The sequence below is a fragment of the Teleopsis dalmanni genome, chromosome 1 (assembly GCF_002237135.1).
Source record: "Teleopsis dalmanni isolate 2A chromosome 1, ASM223713v2, whole genome shotgun sequence".
NCBI classification, from domain to species: Eukaryota; Metazoa; Arthropoda; class Insecta; order Diptera; family Diopsidae; genus Teleopsis; species Teleopsis dalmanni.
The window spans coordinates 9,543,868-9,560,131 of record NC_051846.1 but is presented as its reverse complement, the minus strand read 5'-3'; the positions used below and the strand labels follow the sequence as shown (position 1 = coordinate 9,560,131).

At 30.3% G+C, this 16,264-nt stretch overlaps 1 protein-coding gene across 1 annotated transcript; it reads right to left on the bottom strand.

Moving 5' to 3' along the window:
- Window positions 1–9,401: 9,401 nt before the first annotated feature.
- On the bottom strand, window positions 9,402–10,467 carry LOC119668423 (serine protease 1-like). The gene is made up of 3 exons (XM_038077922.1): window positions 10,192–10,467; window positions 9,822–10,081; window positions 9,402–9,755 (listed from the first exon to the last, which is right to left on the bottom strand). Exons 1-3 carry the CDS (start codon window positions 10,449–10,451, stop codon window positions 9,454–9,456), a joined length of 822 nt encoding a protein of 273 aa, XP_037933850.1. The 5' UTR covers window positions 10,452–10,467; the 3' UTR covers window positions 9,402–9,453.
- Window positions 10,468–16,264: the final 5,797 nt, after the last annotated feature.

Sequence of the window (16,264 nt, the reverse complement as noted above, 5' to 3'; positions counted from 1 at the left end):
TTCCGTCTGGAAAGCAATCCTTTGTCAAGTAAAAGTTCATTATTTCTGTTCGATAACACTTGCAATGGAAAATCAATTACCACGATTGAAACGGATTATGTGCTATTAAAAGTTTTACGATTGCAACCAACAATACAGACATGCCAAAGTTCGGCATAAAATGATGATATGCTGGAAACCAAAAATTAATCTTTCGTTATTGAAAATACCAAAAATTAAAATTTTGCAGATACAAACATAGATGTGAGTATTGTAAATACATTTGCCAATCTATGAATGCATGCTCAGCAGTCGTATTGATGCGTTGTCTGGGATTAAGTTTTGGTCTGTTCACCTCACTGACTGTTTCACTGCCTGCACATGCACATGCACATGCACATGCACAAGCAAGACTTTAAAATTTTGTCAAAAAGGATATACTTCCTCTTTTCCGATAGTCCTTTTGTGTACGCTCTAACATATGAGCAGGAATCGTTTCTTATTCAGACTTTAGTATTACTAAAGTCGGTCTGTTTGTCTATTTGTTTGTTTGTCTATTTGGTAGTTTGTATATTTGGTAGTTTGTTACTCTACTTCACTCTTAATAAACTTCATGCCATTGATTTATTGTTAACTATTTTAGTTGTAGTTTAATTTAATAGCAAAATATTTTTACCTGTAATTTATATTCAAATTGAATTTATTACATGAATTGATTGAATTTGGATAGCAAACAGAGATATTTCATTTCATATCAGAGGTTCGAATTTCAATTAAAAGTAATTTCAATTATTTTGTGTGAGGGCGTTTACTTCAGTTTTATATATAATTTGTTTCGAAATTGTGTTTAGTTTTAGTGTAGGAAAATCTGTTGCATGTTTTAAAAATGAAATAATATTATTTACATTTTTTTTAGTATTTTTTTCAGCAAAAAGTATGAATGCATTTCATATGAAATTGTTTCATTATGGATATCAACAAGGAGATGAGTTGGAGGTTGTGTTCGTAAACTGTTAAATAAATGAATTTGATTATAAATCTAAAGGGTATAAAATTAAAAAAAAATTCTTTATATATTATATGTAAATATTAATCAAATCATTAAAAATAATATGTAAAGAAATCATTGATCCAATAATTTGCTCAATTTTTATTAGCTGATTATCATATGATCGTCAGATTTTTTTAACAAGTATCCATTATGACCACAATCGACTCGAATTGGCTTTTTTTAGTAGTCATTTCTGGTTTTGGAACGGAAAGAGGACACATTTGACCATACTAAGTAGATATGGTGATTAGACGATCCCGTAATCCTATATTAGATTTTTTTTGTCAACAATACTAGCACAACAATAGCTTTGTTGTATCGTAAATCAACCTAAATTAGAATCAGAGCTAATGTTAAGATACTAAACAACGGACCTCACTTAAATTTTATATGTAATACAGTTCAGTGCTACCAACATAGGAGGTATCCTTTGAGTGCCTTTTTCAAATATTAGTCTCGAATATTTTTAAAGCAATATTTAATTTTAAAATTTACTTTTCTTAAAATTTACTTTTTAGGATTATTATATTTATATCAACATATTCTGGATGAGGTACATAATTATGAAATTTGTTAAAACATAGTTAAAACTTCCCGAAATTAATCGATGGACTATATCTATATGTCCATCTCATTGCAATATGAGTTTTTTATAAGATAAAAATTTTTTAAAAATTTTATTTATAAGTTATATTTATATTATATTCACATATTCTGGATTAGATTCATAGCTAGAGATGGGTTTGTAAGGCTGAGACTTCACAAAATTAATCAAGGGGCTATAAATATTTACGCATATGTATATATATATATTTTAAATTAATGTAGCGTGAGTTTTTAAAAAGGTAATGTTTTCTTCAAATTTTTATATATCATATATATCTCAATATGTAAAAATTCTGGATCAGGTACATAGTTAGGGATCGGTTTAAAAGACTATAACTTTCCGAAATTAATCGATGGACTATATTTATGTATATAAATATTTATTATTAATGCATCATGATTTTTTTGCAAGATAAATTTTTTTTAAATTTATATTTGAAAATTATATTTATCTTAATATGTATATATTCTGGATCAGAAGCATAGCGAGGGATGGTTGAGTCTATTCCGAAATCAAGTAAGGAACTATAGATGTTTACGTATATATATGTATTTTAAATTAATGCAACATGAGTTTTTAAGGAGATGATATTTTCTTTAAATCGTTTTTATAAACTATATTTATGTATATCAATATATATACATAAATTCTGGATCAATCACATTAAGGATAGGTTTAAGAACCGAAATTTTCTATAATCGATTATATATATTCGTATGTATATTCGTTATTAATGCATAATAACTTTTTAGAATATATAATTTTTTTTCAAATACTGAAATGATCCGAAAGTCTTTGGAAGAAAATTATTCGCTATAGGCTCATTTTAAACATTATATAGATACACTGAGTTTAAATGTGATTCAAGACTTAACTTAAATATTATAATGACTCTCTCCTGGTGAGTATTATTATTATTAAGTCATGTGGCACTGCTAATATTTGCATATTATACAAAAATCTGTTATAAAGTTCATTGTTCTAAAACCAAATGTAAATACTCATAAACTCTACTTGTGATTGACATTTCGAAGAAATTTCTATATTAATATACTGTTTGTTATTTATTCTGAAATTATTCAAATGTCCATTAAGAAGTCTCATGATCTCATAGTACTGAATCATTTAATGGTAATCTTTAATGACTTCTTGACATGTTGTTGGCAATAAATTAGCCACAATTTGGAGAATGATCTGTTTGAAAATGAAAATCGAGTATTTAAAGATTATACACATAAGTACAATCTTTTGTGTGATCCAACATTCTGACTCAAAAATAAATCCCTTATTTACGAATCGAATAATTTCTGTAGTTAATTTATAGTACTAAAACGCGCAGCAAAGCCTATTCTATTCATTTTATCTTACCCATTCATATCTTCAAATTCACGCTAAATGAAATTTGCTGTAGTAATCAGTGTAGACGATTTGTGTCAATCTGCTACGTAACAAAGCCAGAACAGAACGGGCTGAGGTTTCTTCTAGTAGAAACCACATATCTTACACAATGCTATACCAATTTAATACTAGAAAAAACACTGTGACAATTAGAGTTAACAGTTTATGTTGTACTTCCTTCACTTTCGAAATAACATTGATCTATCAAACCTCTAGACTATGTCTTATGCCGTACAGCTTTTGACAGTTACTTATAAATGTCCATTGCCCTAATTGTACCAGTTTTATGTGCTGATCCACCAATCGATAAATCAGAAAAGAAAGTTCAAATTGAAAAATCATCACTGATTTATTTTAGTTCTTATCAGTTTAATACATTCAATGGCACCTGAATGATCCATGCTATAACATGGCAAACATTACATTAAACATATAATAATTTGAACGATGGTTTTGTTTAACAGACGTCAACGATACAGTGCTGTCAAATCAAGACCACGAAATGGGTATTATTTTACTTCAAACATATAGAAGAATTATTTTATAACTTTCAATAATAAAATCTATTTACTTGAAATTAAAAGGCATTGTTTAATAGTAATAACTCGTCATTTGAATCATTTGCTGTATATTTGAAAAGAGTTAAGCTACATTTTTAAGAAGCTATATATTACAAACGTAGTTATTTCATAGCTTTATATGTAATTATTGCAAAGGAAACCAAATAGAAGGAATTTAATTAAAAAATAGAATACACAATATATACAATAAATTTATTTTATCCCAGACCAAAGCAATCGACAAAGGAATTTCAATTATTTGTATATATTTCTGTTTATATTTTGAATTCATAATTCTCCACTCTAGCAAGAACTGCAGTTACAGAGCATGCTAGTGCTTCCAAAAGCATTTTTTTTTTTTGAAATTTCTGCTTTTGAGTGTAGCCTTAACTACAAAAGCAAGTAGAATTGTGCTTGCATGTGTTATTGATTAAAATTCACTTAAGCAAGTGAAACGTTATAAATAAATTTCACTTTTAAGATTATTTAGAATATTTGCATGAATTTTCCAAGCCATTTGAGTTAAATACATTTGATTACTGCTTTCGCAGAAAAATGTAACAAATCACTTTAAAACCTGAGTAAATTGGACATCGACACGCGAAACACTTGGAAAATTCTGTAGGTTGTGTTCTTCCATTTACGAGTTGCATAAATAACTTTAACGAATAACACTTATTATAAATTTCATAAAAATATTAAAATAATTTAATTAAATGCAAATAACTTACCTTTATTTAATTTCCTTTATTTAATTTATTTTATCGCGTGAGCATAAAATTTAATTAAATTTTGAAAGCCCCGCATTAAGTTTATATTTATTTTATTGCAGTTGGCATATGCATGCACTATCCTTGTTAATGAATGGCATCAAGGCAGCTGAAAACTTAAAAATATTTAAATTAATTTTATTATTAAATTTCAGAGAATTTTATCATTTAAATGTCATGCCTTCAACACATTCTGGCTTCTTCAATTGACTGAAGAGGAATTTTTAAGAGGAAAATTAAGATTTTTGTAAAATCAAATAAATTTTGTTTTAAAAAGAAATATTTCAAAAATGTTTTAAGTGCATATAAAAGTATTATATCAGTTAGAGAATATTAACCTGATTAAATGTTGACTGCAAAGTCCTGTAACAAACTGTAGTTCAATGTGACTTTCAGAAAACTTAAAAATATATATATATATATATACCATTAAAAAGTCATAATACATTTCAAATGATGTATGTGTCACTTAATGAAGGATAAGTGACAGTTAACGCTTTGGAATTACCATTTATACAGATGAAGAATGGAAGGGAATCAGGAATCTACTCGAGCGATATGCAGATTTCCTGATACTTGCAGTATCTACCTAATTAATACGCAACTGAAAAAGTATCTAGGCTAATATAAACGATTATCTGACAAATTTTGAGGGCATTACAATATGTAATAGATATCTTGGAGTGAGAGTGTTGATAGAATATAAGTCACTTACAAAGATTCCATGATACTGCAGTGTCTCTCAGGGTAAGATGCATGCAATAAAAATGCAGCTACGCCAATACAAGTCAGTGACTAATAATTTTGAACAAATACGACGGAAGATAAGACACATATAAAGTTTTCCTGTTACTTGGAGTGTCTCTCTACTCTCATTAAAAAGGCTAACCTTAATTAGTCAGGACATACCAAGTTGTGGGCCCTGAAACATGTGATATGAAATTGACACCTCCGACTGGTTGCCACAGGTAATATTTATAGTACAAACAGTATTGGTTGGTGATTATTGGATTTTAGTAGCCCCCCTGGAATTATGTAACCCCTTTTCCCGCGGGTGTTTAAAGTGTTGATTCTTGAATTAAAAGATAAGGCATTTCCTGTTACTTGTAGTTGCTTTAAGGTTATGATATACGCAATGGACAGTTACGGTAATGTTAGTTAGCACGTAACAATTTTAAGGTCACAGCAATGGGCAACATATGTCTCTGAGTGGAAGTGTTGATACTTAAATTAGCAAATATGACACATAAAGATTCACCTGGTACTTGCAAAGTCTTTTTAGTTAAGATATACCCAGAAGTCCAGAGTTATTTAACGTGTCTTAACACAACGGTGATTTTAACACACGTATCGGTATATTGCGTCATTAACAGCTCTGAAACTCTGAGGAATACCGCTGGGACCATTTAAAACTATATATTTGGATATAGTTTCCTTCTTGGCGAGGAGCTAAGATATACATAATGGAAAATGTGGCCAAGCAAGTTAATACCTGATAGTTTGAAAGACATACCGATTACCAAGTGCTGATAGTTGTATCAGCATGCGCCCTTTTAACTGAACCTTACCCATTCGATATATCACTCTTCCATAAATCAAAATAACTACAAATAAAAAATAAAAAATAAATTGCAAAAAAAAAACCTTAAAAACAGCATTTCCATTTTATCGAACCGTGTGAATAACGCATAAATTATAATTTAGAATACTGGAACGGATGAGGGACTTTATGAAAGTTGCTTAGAAAAGAAAATATGTCAACCACATTGGCATCGTAGGGAAAAAGGAAAAGCCATATAAAAAATTGTAAACAATTGTAAAAGTTTTATGCGCCCAACTAGGCGGTAGCGGGGCATATAACAATTTAAACACTTTGCATATATAAAACTTTACGAAATAAAACATAATTTATGAAACATAAGAATTAAGTATGAAAATAATAAAATTTTTTCCATTTTTGCTGGAGTCGTTACTGTTGGTGTTGGGCTGCTGGAGAAGCCACAGGCGTAAGTCTGTGAACGGAAAACAAAGGCATGAAAGCGTATAAGCCGCTATGGTGACAAAGATGCCAAAACTGAGCAAGTAACCAGAAGCGGCAACTCTGGCAACCTGCTGCGTTGCATAAATGTCGCGTGTTGCCGCCACACGCTTAAATGTTTGTTATTGTTATTATTGCTGCGATTGTTGTTGTTGTTGTTGTTGTTGTTGTTGTAGTTGTTGTTGTCATTGTTGTATGTTGTATGTTGTAGTATATAATTAAGGATTTTTGAAAAAAAGAAAATCAAACAATCCCGATGTGAAACATATGCGGTGGTAAAAGGCGCTACCTTTTAAGAAAAAATACAAAAGAAAGTACAAAGCAACAGCAACAGCAACAGAACAAAACTTAAAAGCAACAACAATAAAAAATACTTAAAAACTTTTCATTTGTTTAACGTTACTGCGTGAGTTACGTTCTATTGTCCTTTTGTTGGGTTATGCTTTCACTTGCCTGTAGTCTATGCTTATTGCATAAATCGGATGTTAAGAGTTGTGCATACGAAAAAATATCACTCATACGCCCCGTGGCTTTAAAATTCATAAACAAAATGGCATGAAATTACACAATAAAGAACAAAATGGTGCACATGCGGTGCCCGATTTCAAACACGAGATCCATACAATTGTTCTGCAGGTGGAACTTCAAATGGTTCCTTTTGGAGTGAGTTTATACTGGAGCATTTAAGAGCTTTACGTGAATTTGCATGAAAAACGACCACTACTTAACTGCTATTAATTTAAATTAAGTGTACAATCTTAATTTTATGTGTAGGTAAGCGAAAATTTATTTGTTTAGTTAAAATGATATTTAATTTAAATTATTATTTGAATTATTAAGCATAGAAACGGACTCCGGAAAAGTGTTCCAATATAAAAAACAAATTTTCTGGTTGGTGTGGAAGGAATGGTATTGTAGGATTTCTAGAAAAGACGTCAAAAATATTTTTTCAGTTGTTTGTTTAATATATGAGTACACCTTTACAACTTTATATAACAGTAATCGATTTGTATATATTATACCCAATTTTAAAGAAACGATTAAAATAGAACTCTGTTGAGATCTCTGTTAGATCAGATTCACACTGTTAGATTGTTTCACACTATTTCTATAGTAGCAGTAAGAGTTATAGAAGTTTTGACCAATAAACCAAGAATAGATAATGCAGAGAAACAAAAAATAGACTCATATAACAGGCTCGACATAGCTTTTATTTTTAAAATTGAGGTGTTAAAGATTTTTTATAAATAAAAAGTTACTAACATCGAGACGATTTACAGTACAAGAAAATTTATTTAAATTCTAAACAAAAATATAAAATTTAAACAAATATTTTGAATAGATCTATATGAATTGAAAGCAATCTCACACATAATACCTCCAGTAAATTTTCAAGTTGATCCCCTTATCCTAAAAATCAATAGGGGGTTTCTATATACAAATTATATATTGAATTTTCTAACTCCTAGAAGGAGCATAGAGCTGTAACAAAGATCTTTCACTCGGTACGATTGTTGGTTAGTAGCTTCAATTCTCCCCAGCTTTCCGCATGTGTCACATTTCCATATCAATTCTTCTTCTTCTTCTGCTATCCATCGGGTTTCACTCAATCGCCATTCTTGTTGTGTCACCACTCGCTCTACGCAAAGTGTGTCCGACCTAGACGATTTCTATATTTCTACTCAAAACATCTTCAAGCCAAAAAACCTTCAACATTTCAAAAATGTTGCACCCATTTTTATAAGTGTAATTATGTGTATAATATAAATAATATATTTTACATATATTTACTACAGTAGTTGCATTAGAGAATAAATTGTAAAAATAGTCGATTTTAACACCAGATACAATTTATACATTATCTTACAGATCCGGTTGCTCAATTTTTTGCTTTTAGACAGCAACAGGAAAGAGTTTTTTATATGTATTTTAAAGAATCGTCAATATATCAATAAAGGTTCATTCAAATAGCTTGTCATATATCAGTATTCAGTCCAATAATATTTAAATTTGATGTCTATTATGTTTTTGAAACGTAATGGATTCAAAAATTGTGATGGTTGAAAATTGAACTGCTTCCATGATTAATATGTTGTAAAACTTAAGTATATGTTAGGGAAAATTGTTGTTGTTTTTCTAGTTAATGTACATGATATATTGATTTATTAATAATCATTTTTTAATATGCATAAAGTAAATATTATGTTTGTAATATTTATATCAATTTGTAAAGTGATATTCCATGAAAACCACAGATGGGCGCATATGTTCCTTTACCAGAATATTCTCGACTTAGCTTCCTATTTCCTTTACTATTTCCTTATTTTCAAACCTAAAGGAATGGCTCAACGGTAAGTGATTTTGTTTAAATAAAGAGGTCATTTTTGAAATAAATGGCTATTTTAAGGACCCTAACGACATATATTATTTGTAACACACATATAAAAAATCGTAAAAGAGTATCGCTTAGTCACTGTATTACGAAACTGCCTCTGAGATTGTAGCAGAAATATATCGTTTTCACCACAAATACAGGAGCACATACAGATATTAATTTTATACTCATAAAAACATTTAACTAATAAAACTTGAATACGGCATTTTATAATAATATTAATTATTGTACTTTTATTTGTCGTATTTAAATAGAATTATTTTTAAAATTATGCCAAATTATGGACTGTTCAAGAGTAGTAGTGACGAAGATGAGATAGAATCGATTAAACACTTTAGATAATGAAAGTTGACTTGTAGAATCAGCTCAGGTTTATCTGAATATTTCAAATGGTTCAACAAGGTCAATACCAGGAGATAACTACTATTAGTGTAATTCGCCTCTCCCAGACAACTTTGAGCGCATCGCAATAGACAAAGGAAGTTTCCGATTGAAAGTGCTAATGTCACAACACTAAGTTATTCATAAGAATCACTTCAACTAAAACAACAAAACAACACAAAATAAATGGAAGAACTTAAATAAATGTGGAAACACTGTAGATTATAGATTATATAATTCAGTTTTTTATTTCAGTTGTATTTATAATGTCGTTCTAATATGAAACTCCAGAATTTGTTTTGATCCAAGCCAAGTGACTGGTTACACGTGCGAAACCAGCTGGAGCACCAGAAGCGCAACCTTTCGATGAAACGAAAGATGTGACACCAATAAGTTCCTTGCTTGATTCCAAGGCCAATGGGCCACCAGAATCACCTTGGCAAGTAGATGTACCAGATGGAGTTGAAACACAAATTACTGCTGATGTAATTACACTGGAGCCATAAGTGGAAGAGCATACGCTGTTAGTTATAACCGGCAAACGGGCGTAGTTCAGTGTACTGGATACAGATGAACCTTAAAATAAAGTTAAAATAAAGTAAATAATCATTAAATAAAGTAAAAGAATTTATTTTGTATTACTGTCGCTGGTACGTCCCCAACCAGAGGCGATGGCGTAAGAACCGGCATATGTGGAATAGGAAGAAGCGATAGCTGGTAACTTAATGGCTTGTATATTGGTGGTGTATGACACAGCTGCGATATAAAGTAAAGAAACATCATTGGCCAAGGTATTTGAATTGTATCCACTATGTTGAATTATATTGCTTTTGCTGACTGTGCGAGTTACTGTAGGTGAAGTACGTACTGTAGAACCGAGGTAAACAGCAATTGAAGTAGCACTGTAATAAAAAAATATTTTAAAATATTATTTTAATATATAAGTATTAATACTATATTGTATTTTATAAATTGTTTATAAAAAAGTAGTAGAGAGTCAAATGAAACTTACCCATTGGTACAATGAGCGGCAGTTAATACATAATTTTGGCTAATTAAAGAACCTCCACACCAGGAAGTGCCACCTGATGTTGTAATTGATAAGCCAACTTGGTAAGGAAATTGACCTGCCGAGGCTTTGTTACCATTGGTAATGCGACCACTGATTTGACCATCAATGGGTAAGTCCTCGAGGAACACAGGTTTGTCCTTTAAGGCAAACTCACCGGCTGCGGCGAATGCAATTAAAGCGAAAAATACCAGAACTTTCATTATGTTTCTTTCAAAATTGTCGAAACAATTGACTTACCTCAAACAGCGAACAGCTTTTATAGGAAAAAATTGTTGTTTAGAACTTTTTTCGGGTAATATAAAATCTATTAGCAAAAATTCTTGGATGATAAGATAGATTGGTTGTATGCCTTGAAGCACGACAAACCCCATCGTAAATACACAGTATGATTTTGATTAAAAAACTTCAAAGATAGCGAAATACGAGTACTTGTGCTTTGTTGCAGATATGATGACGATCGAACCGAAGTTGACATAATAAATCTTTGACGATAATAATTTATTTATAAATGTGAATAAACACTATAATAAATAATTAGGATGAGGTCTGCCAATCAATACATGCAATTGAAACAAAATAAAATAAATAATTTTCTGATTTACTGTTTTGTAGTGTATATATGGGTAACTAAGTACAGACTAATTATTTGTTTATGTTTAAATATAAACTAATTGGTTGTAGATGTTACAGAAGTATAATTACGACTATATTTATATAATAATTCATGTTGGTATAATTATTCATTCTGTCTGTCTCCGCTTATAAATATTCATATAATTTTTAATATATGTAAGTTTTGTATGTAATGTGTTTTTCGAATGGTTTTTCAAAATTACGTTTGAAGAGCTAATTATTTGTTTAGATTTCAGTCTACAGAATTATTAACTTAACTTCGTTACCTATGAGTAGTGAAGTATAATCAATTATATTTAGTTCTTAAGTAACTCTTGAACCTTTGTGACACCTAATACGTAATGAATTTTAATAAATATTGTAAACATTATTTAATAATAAATTTATTAGAAAAAGCTATATATATATATATATATTTGCATTGTGAACTTAAAATTGAAGGAAATTGTATATTAATTTTTTTCAATCAAGCAGAAGAATAGAAAATTATGACACAACTAATCAAATTTTTAGTTCCAAATATATAAAAGAGATTAAATTAATTTTTAAAAAATAGTTATTACTTGTAAAACCATTAATATTCCGATTCAACACTTCCAAGACCCTTTTCCTTGAGGATCTTGATCAATCAAAACACCTCCCACTAAACAGCATCCTTAACTTCACCAAAGGTTTTAAGTGATTTTGAACTCTATGGTAAAGGCCCCCTTAGACAGCATCGCGCGTTGACAACGGGCCACTTAAGTTTCTTAATTATACGTTAACACAATGGGTAAATAGATCTAAGTGGATCCTCTAGGGATCGGCGGTATAACTTAATCTAAAATAAATAAAACTATAGGTGTTCCATTTGGGCAAAGTTAACATTATTTTTATATCGAGTTTTGGATTTTAAGAATTTATTTACATTATGGTTTTCCTGTTCCCTAATAGTGTGATAAAATTCGAATGGAACTTTGCGCGGAAAAGTATTAATTGTTGGATAATAATAATATTAGACGAAATAATTCGAATTATACAAAAAACATAAATGCTGTGAACTTTATAAGGGCAGTTCCGTCAGAACATCTTTGTTTTTGCTTTTGTGAATAAAAGAAATATATATATAAATATAATTTAAAACAATTTTAGAAATTTGGATGTTATTAAAAATATTTTCTTTTAGCCAACCGACAATGTCTTCTTTTTAGACAGTCGATGTTGAAAAGTTTTGTAATTTCTTAAGTGTCTTTGTGGGTGCATAGAATAGGCTTTTATTTTTAGTGTTAGTGATATTGATATTGATTGAGGTCCATATGACTATCGGGATTACAAACAAAGTACAATATTTCTGAGTTTTAATTTCAAGCAGTTGACTTCTGTTAATATTGCGTTAGGTATAATACCCTAAAGTTTATACATCATATAAGCAAACTGGTTGTTTGATTGACTGATTTAAGACCGATTTAATATAACAATGTTACTATAATTGAAGAGCTTTCCTCAACTGCGATGATTCGATGATTTAAATCATATGAACACCTTTCGGATGAAGCATTTTTTTAAAACTATTTTTATTTTATTGGTTTTTTCCATCTTAGCTTAAGGAATAAGGTTGAGGCAAGAAAAATAATTTAAAAGAAATGCTCCAGCCGAAAGTTGTACATAATACAATAATATATATGATATTAGACTATATCAGATTATTTGTATATATATATTACTTTATTATTGCATTATGAACAGCTTTCTACTGAGGGTTTTTTTAAATTATTTTTATTTTTTTTCTATCTTAGCTTAATATCATGTAAGTTATATGTTAGTCTGATGAAGTGATAAACAATAAGCCAGTCAAGGCGTAAAGAGGGGTTTTGAAGATACCTCGAGTTAATAGAGAGTAAAAGTGCTCAACTGCACTGGCTCAAATAGATTCAACATAATGATATATATACATAAATAAATATATATTAAATAAATTATAAATAAATATAATAATAAATTATAAATGCATATACATATATATATGCAATTAGAGCATCAAATAGAAGTGTTGCATATGTGAAGTATTGTTCTTAAAAATTCATTATAACCTCTTAAAATTTTAAAGGTTTATAAAGCAATATGCTATCCTACTTACCACTATCTAATCTTAGAGTAATCACTCTCCGCACGGGGAGGTACGCAGATCTTAGATCAATCACTGAATAATCATGAAGCTTATAGGCAATACATAAATTAGTCAATGAGATGGGTGGGTCCCTGTAGTACCCCCAGCTATCAAAGAGTAAAAGTGCCCAGTTGCGCTGACTCGAATAAAAAAGGATCAACATACATATAAAGCAATATCATTAAATAACCTTTTTGTGAAATTATTTTAAACAATGAGAGTAATTAGTTATAATTTGATATAAAAGCCAAAGAGACTGCACCGCAATACTGGGTCGTTATATTCAACTGGTTATGAATATGAAAACTGAAAATGTGTAGTAAACAAGAAGTAATAAAGGAGACTACCACATTGCTACTTTGGTAAATGTGTCTGCATATGTGAAACGTATATGCAGTTACATGCAACATGCATCAATTTAATAAATGCAACAGGAGCAGAGCCAACTGAATAGAATACTACAATTTTATCATATAAATTTTTTCACAAATGTCCTTTATTGTCTTTTTTGGCAACATTTATTTTTGTAAAAGTTTTGATAAATGTTTACATTCCGGAAATTTATGACAGAAACTTATATTTTGTGGTAAGATATGACAAAATAAATTATGAAATAAAAATGTTGCAGCAAAATAAAATAAGACAAAGGAATCGCCGCAGTATATGTTCTAACGTGTATGTGATATGTAAATAAATTTCAAAAAATTTTATGAGTATTTCGTATATAAAAAAAGAAACTACGGAAGAATAGTTGAAATATACGAGCTCGAGTAGCAATGCAAAGTAAATGTCACTTTAGTATGAAAATTGCGGTAGACTCCAGTGCATACCACATACCATATACTATACACTATGAGTATTACACTTGACTACACATCTCTTGCATTGTGCTCGCAAATGTATCCTTTGCAAGGAGGTTGAAACAATGCATCGAAACAATCAACGATTTGATTGAAAATATTCTCGACTTGTTTGTTGGCAAAGTTTCCAAACTTTTCAACTTGATTTCGTGGTTTTTGAGGTCGTATGTTTCTTAAATGTCGTTGCCGTTGGTGTTAGCATTGGTACTGTTGCTGGCTGATTGCGTTACTGCTGGCAACAAGCAACAGTATTACTAACAGCTTTCCAGCGAGTATCGGATGCTATCGCAGTAAAAACTGCATCCATAACCGCAGCAGCTGCAAGATTGAAAAATGATTTTTCCTCACTTCTTTGGTATCTTTTTTTCCGCACTATTTTCGCTGGTAATATTTGCTGTGGCTCCACTGGCTTCCATCAAGCGTTTGTTTTCTGTCTTAAGGGCAATAAATGTAATATCGCTGTCATTGCAGTTGTAGAGTACAACATTCACTGTCAGTAGCGAGTGCTCTAGGGTATATGTACTGCAGTTGTTTTGCATGTGTTAGCCGAGTTAACACAAACGATACCGTGTTTGTATATGCTTCATTGAAAAACTGTAACAATCACAATAGAAATTCAATAACTTCTCAACAGGAAATGAGGTCAGTTCAATGCAATTCTTTGATAGATAGAAATATGTCAAATAATGTACTCGTAGGTATACAGCAGATGTGCTCGATTACTTTACAGTTGTTATGATACAAAAATCACTTTTGAAGTTGTTTCTTGAATTTTTTTCTGAGTAATTGTCTGAGTTCTTAATTTACGCTTTAAGCAGCACTTAATGCACTTAACTTGTGCTGTCAATCAAATGACTGTCAAACATGAAAAAAAAGATGAAGTATCCTTCAGACCATGACAAGCAATTCGTATAAAGGCAGCAACAATGCTAACTACATGTACGTGTATAACACTTCGAATGAAGGCAAAAGAATTAAAAATGTTACCAAGAAAATTTCTGTTAACGGCATTATGAACTGATTTAAATAAGCTACACTTAGGTATTTTTATTCTTAGTTGGTTTCGTCTTCGAAGATTTACGTAAAACAAGTACATATAAGCCGTTTAGGTTACAGTCCCATAGTACTGAATGGTGCCTTATAGTACTACTCGATGACTTGGCACATAACTGGCAATAGCTTTTTTACTTGACAAAGGGTCATTTCAAAACGTGGCGAGTTGAAGGATTATTCGCACAAACACTATCCAATACACAAGCCTATAAGAAACTACCCAGTAGTTATAAATCGCTTGATTTTAGTTTCAATATATATCGTCGAGTATTATCCGCATAAATACAATATTTTCCTTAAGTCTATGAAAAACTAACCAGTAGTTATACATCGCCTGATTTTGATAGTTATTTATATCGACCAATATTATCCGCATAAGCACGATCCATTGCTTGAGTCTATGTAAACTATCTAGTAGTTATAAATCTCATGATTTTGGTGTCAATATTTTTTTAATATAGTCAAAATAGTACTTGTTGATTACCATTTTGTTGAAACCACTATTTGTATTGTCTATATCTTAGGTTTTCTGCAATAAAAAAAAAACAAATTATCGATCATGTGACTTCGGTGATTATTATTGAAGGATTGTGTCGCACCCTTTCATTTTCTAAAAAGTAATAGTCTATAATTGTAATCCAGTTGACCAAATGCCACGACCACATTGACTTTTTGTGAGAGTAGTACTTTTTCGAAAGTTATTTATACTGCATTCACACGAGCATTTTGATTGTAATTTAAGTTGTCAAAAATTTTGAATTGACGTCTGTGAGTCAAAAAGCAAAAATATCGATTCACATTGTAATTTTATTCCACAAAATATTCACTTTGCTATTTTGATATATACTTAGGATAAATAACACTTTTGTTTTATTTATGAACTTCATTCATTTCTCAAAACTATTCAGAATAGCATAAGATTGTATTGCACACTACTGTACTATAATGAACTGTCCAAGTTGAAATCAATTTTGTAGAAATTAGGATTTAATTCTATTTTCAGCTGTCAAAATTCTCATAAAAATCTTCTTGAATTGTACTTGTTTTGCAAACGGTATGGTTGCTCTAAACTTCTACATCTCCTAAAGTCGCTGTTTAATAATAATCACTTCAACCTCAAAAATAGAAAGTTATTATATACTCAAATAATTAGGCCAGCATTACTGTAGAGATGAGTAACATACAGCAAAGCCTCAAATACTTCCATAAAGCAATTACAGATAGCACAAAAGCTGGCTTTAAGAAGACTAATTAAGATTCCTTGGTATATTAGGACAACAGATATGCATAGAGATCTAAGGATCGACTCAGTGAAAAAATA

What these genes read in the sequence shown, in the direction of transcription:
- LOC119668423 (XM_038077922.1), bottom strand. Translation starts at nt 10,451, where the DNA reads ATGAAAGTTCTGGTATTTTTCGCTTTAATTGCATTCGCCGCAGCCGGT. An exon ending in GCCGCTCATTGTACCAATGG is followed by an intron (nt 10,082 to 10,191) that starts GTAAGTTTCATT and finishes TTTTTATTACAG; the next exon opens with TGCTACTTCAATTGCTGTTT. An exon ending in TTGGGGACGTACCAGCGACA is followed by an intron (nt 9,756 to 9,821) that starts GTAATACAAAAT and finishes CTTTATTTTAAG; the next exon opens with GTTCATCTGTATCCAGTACA.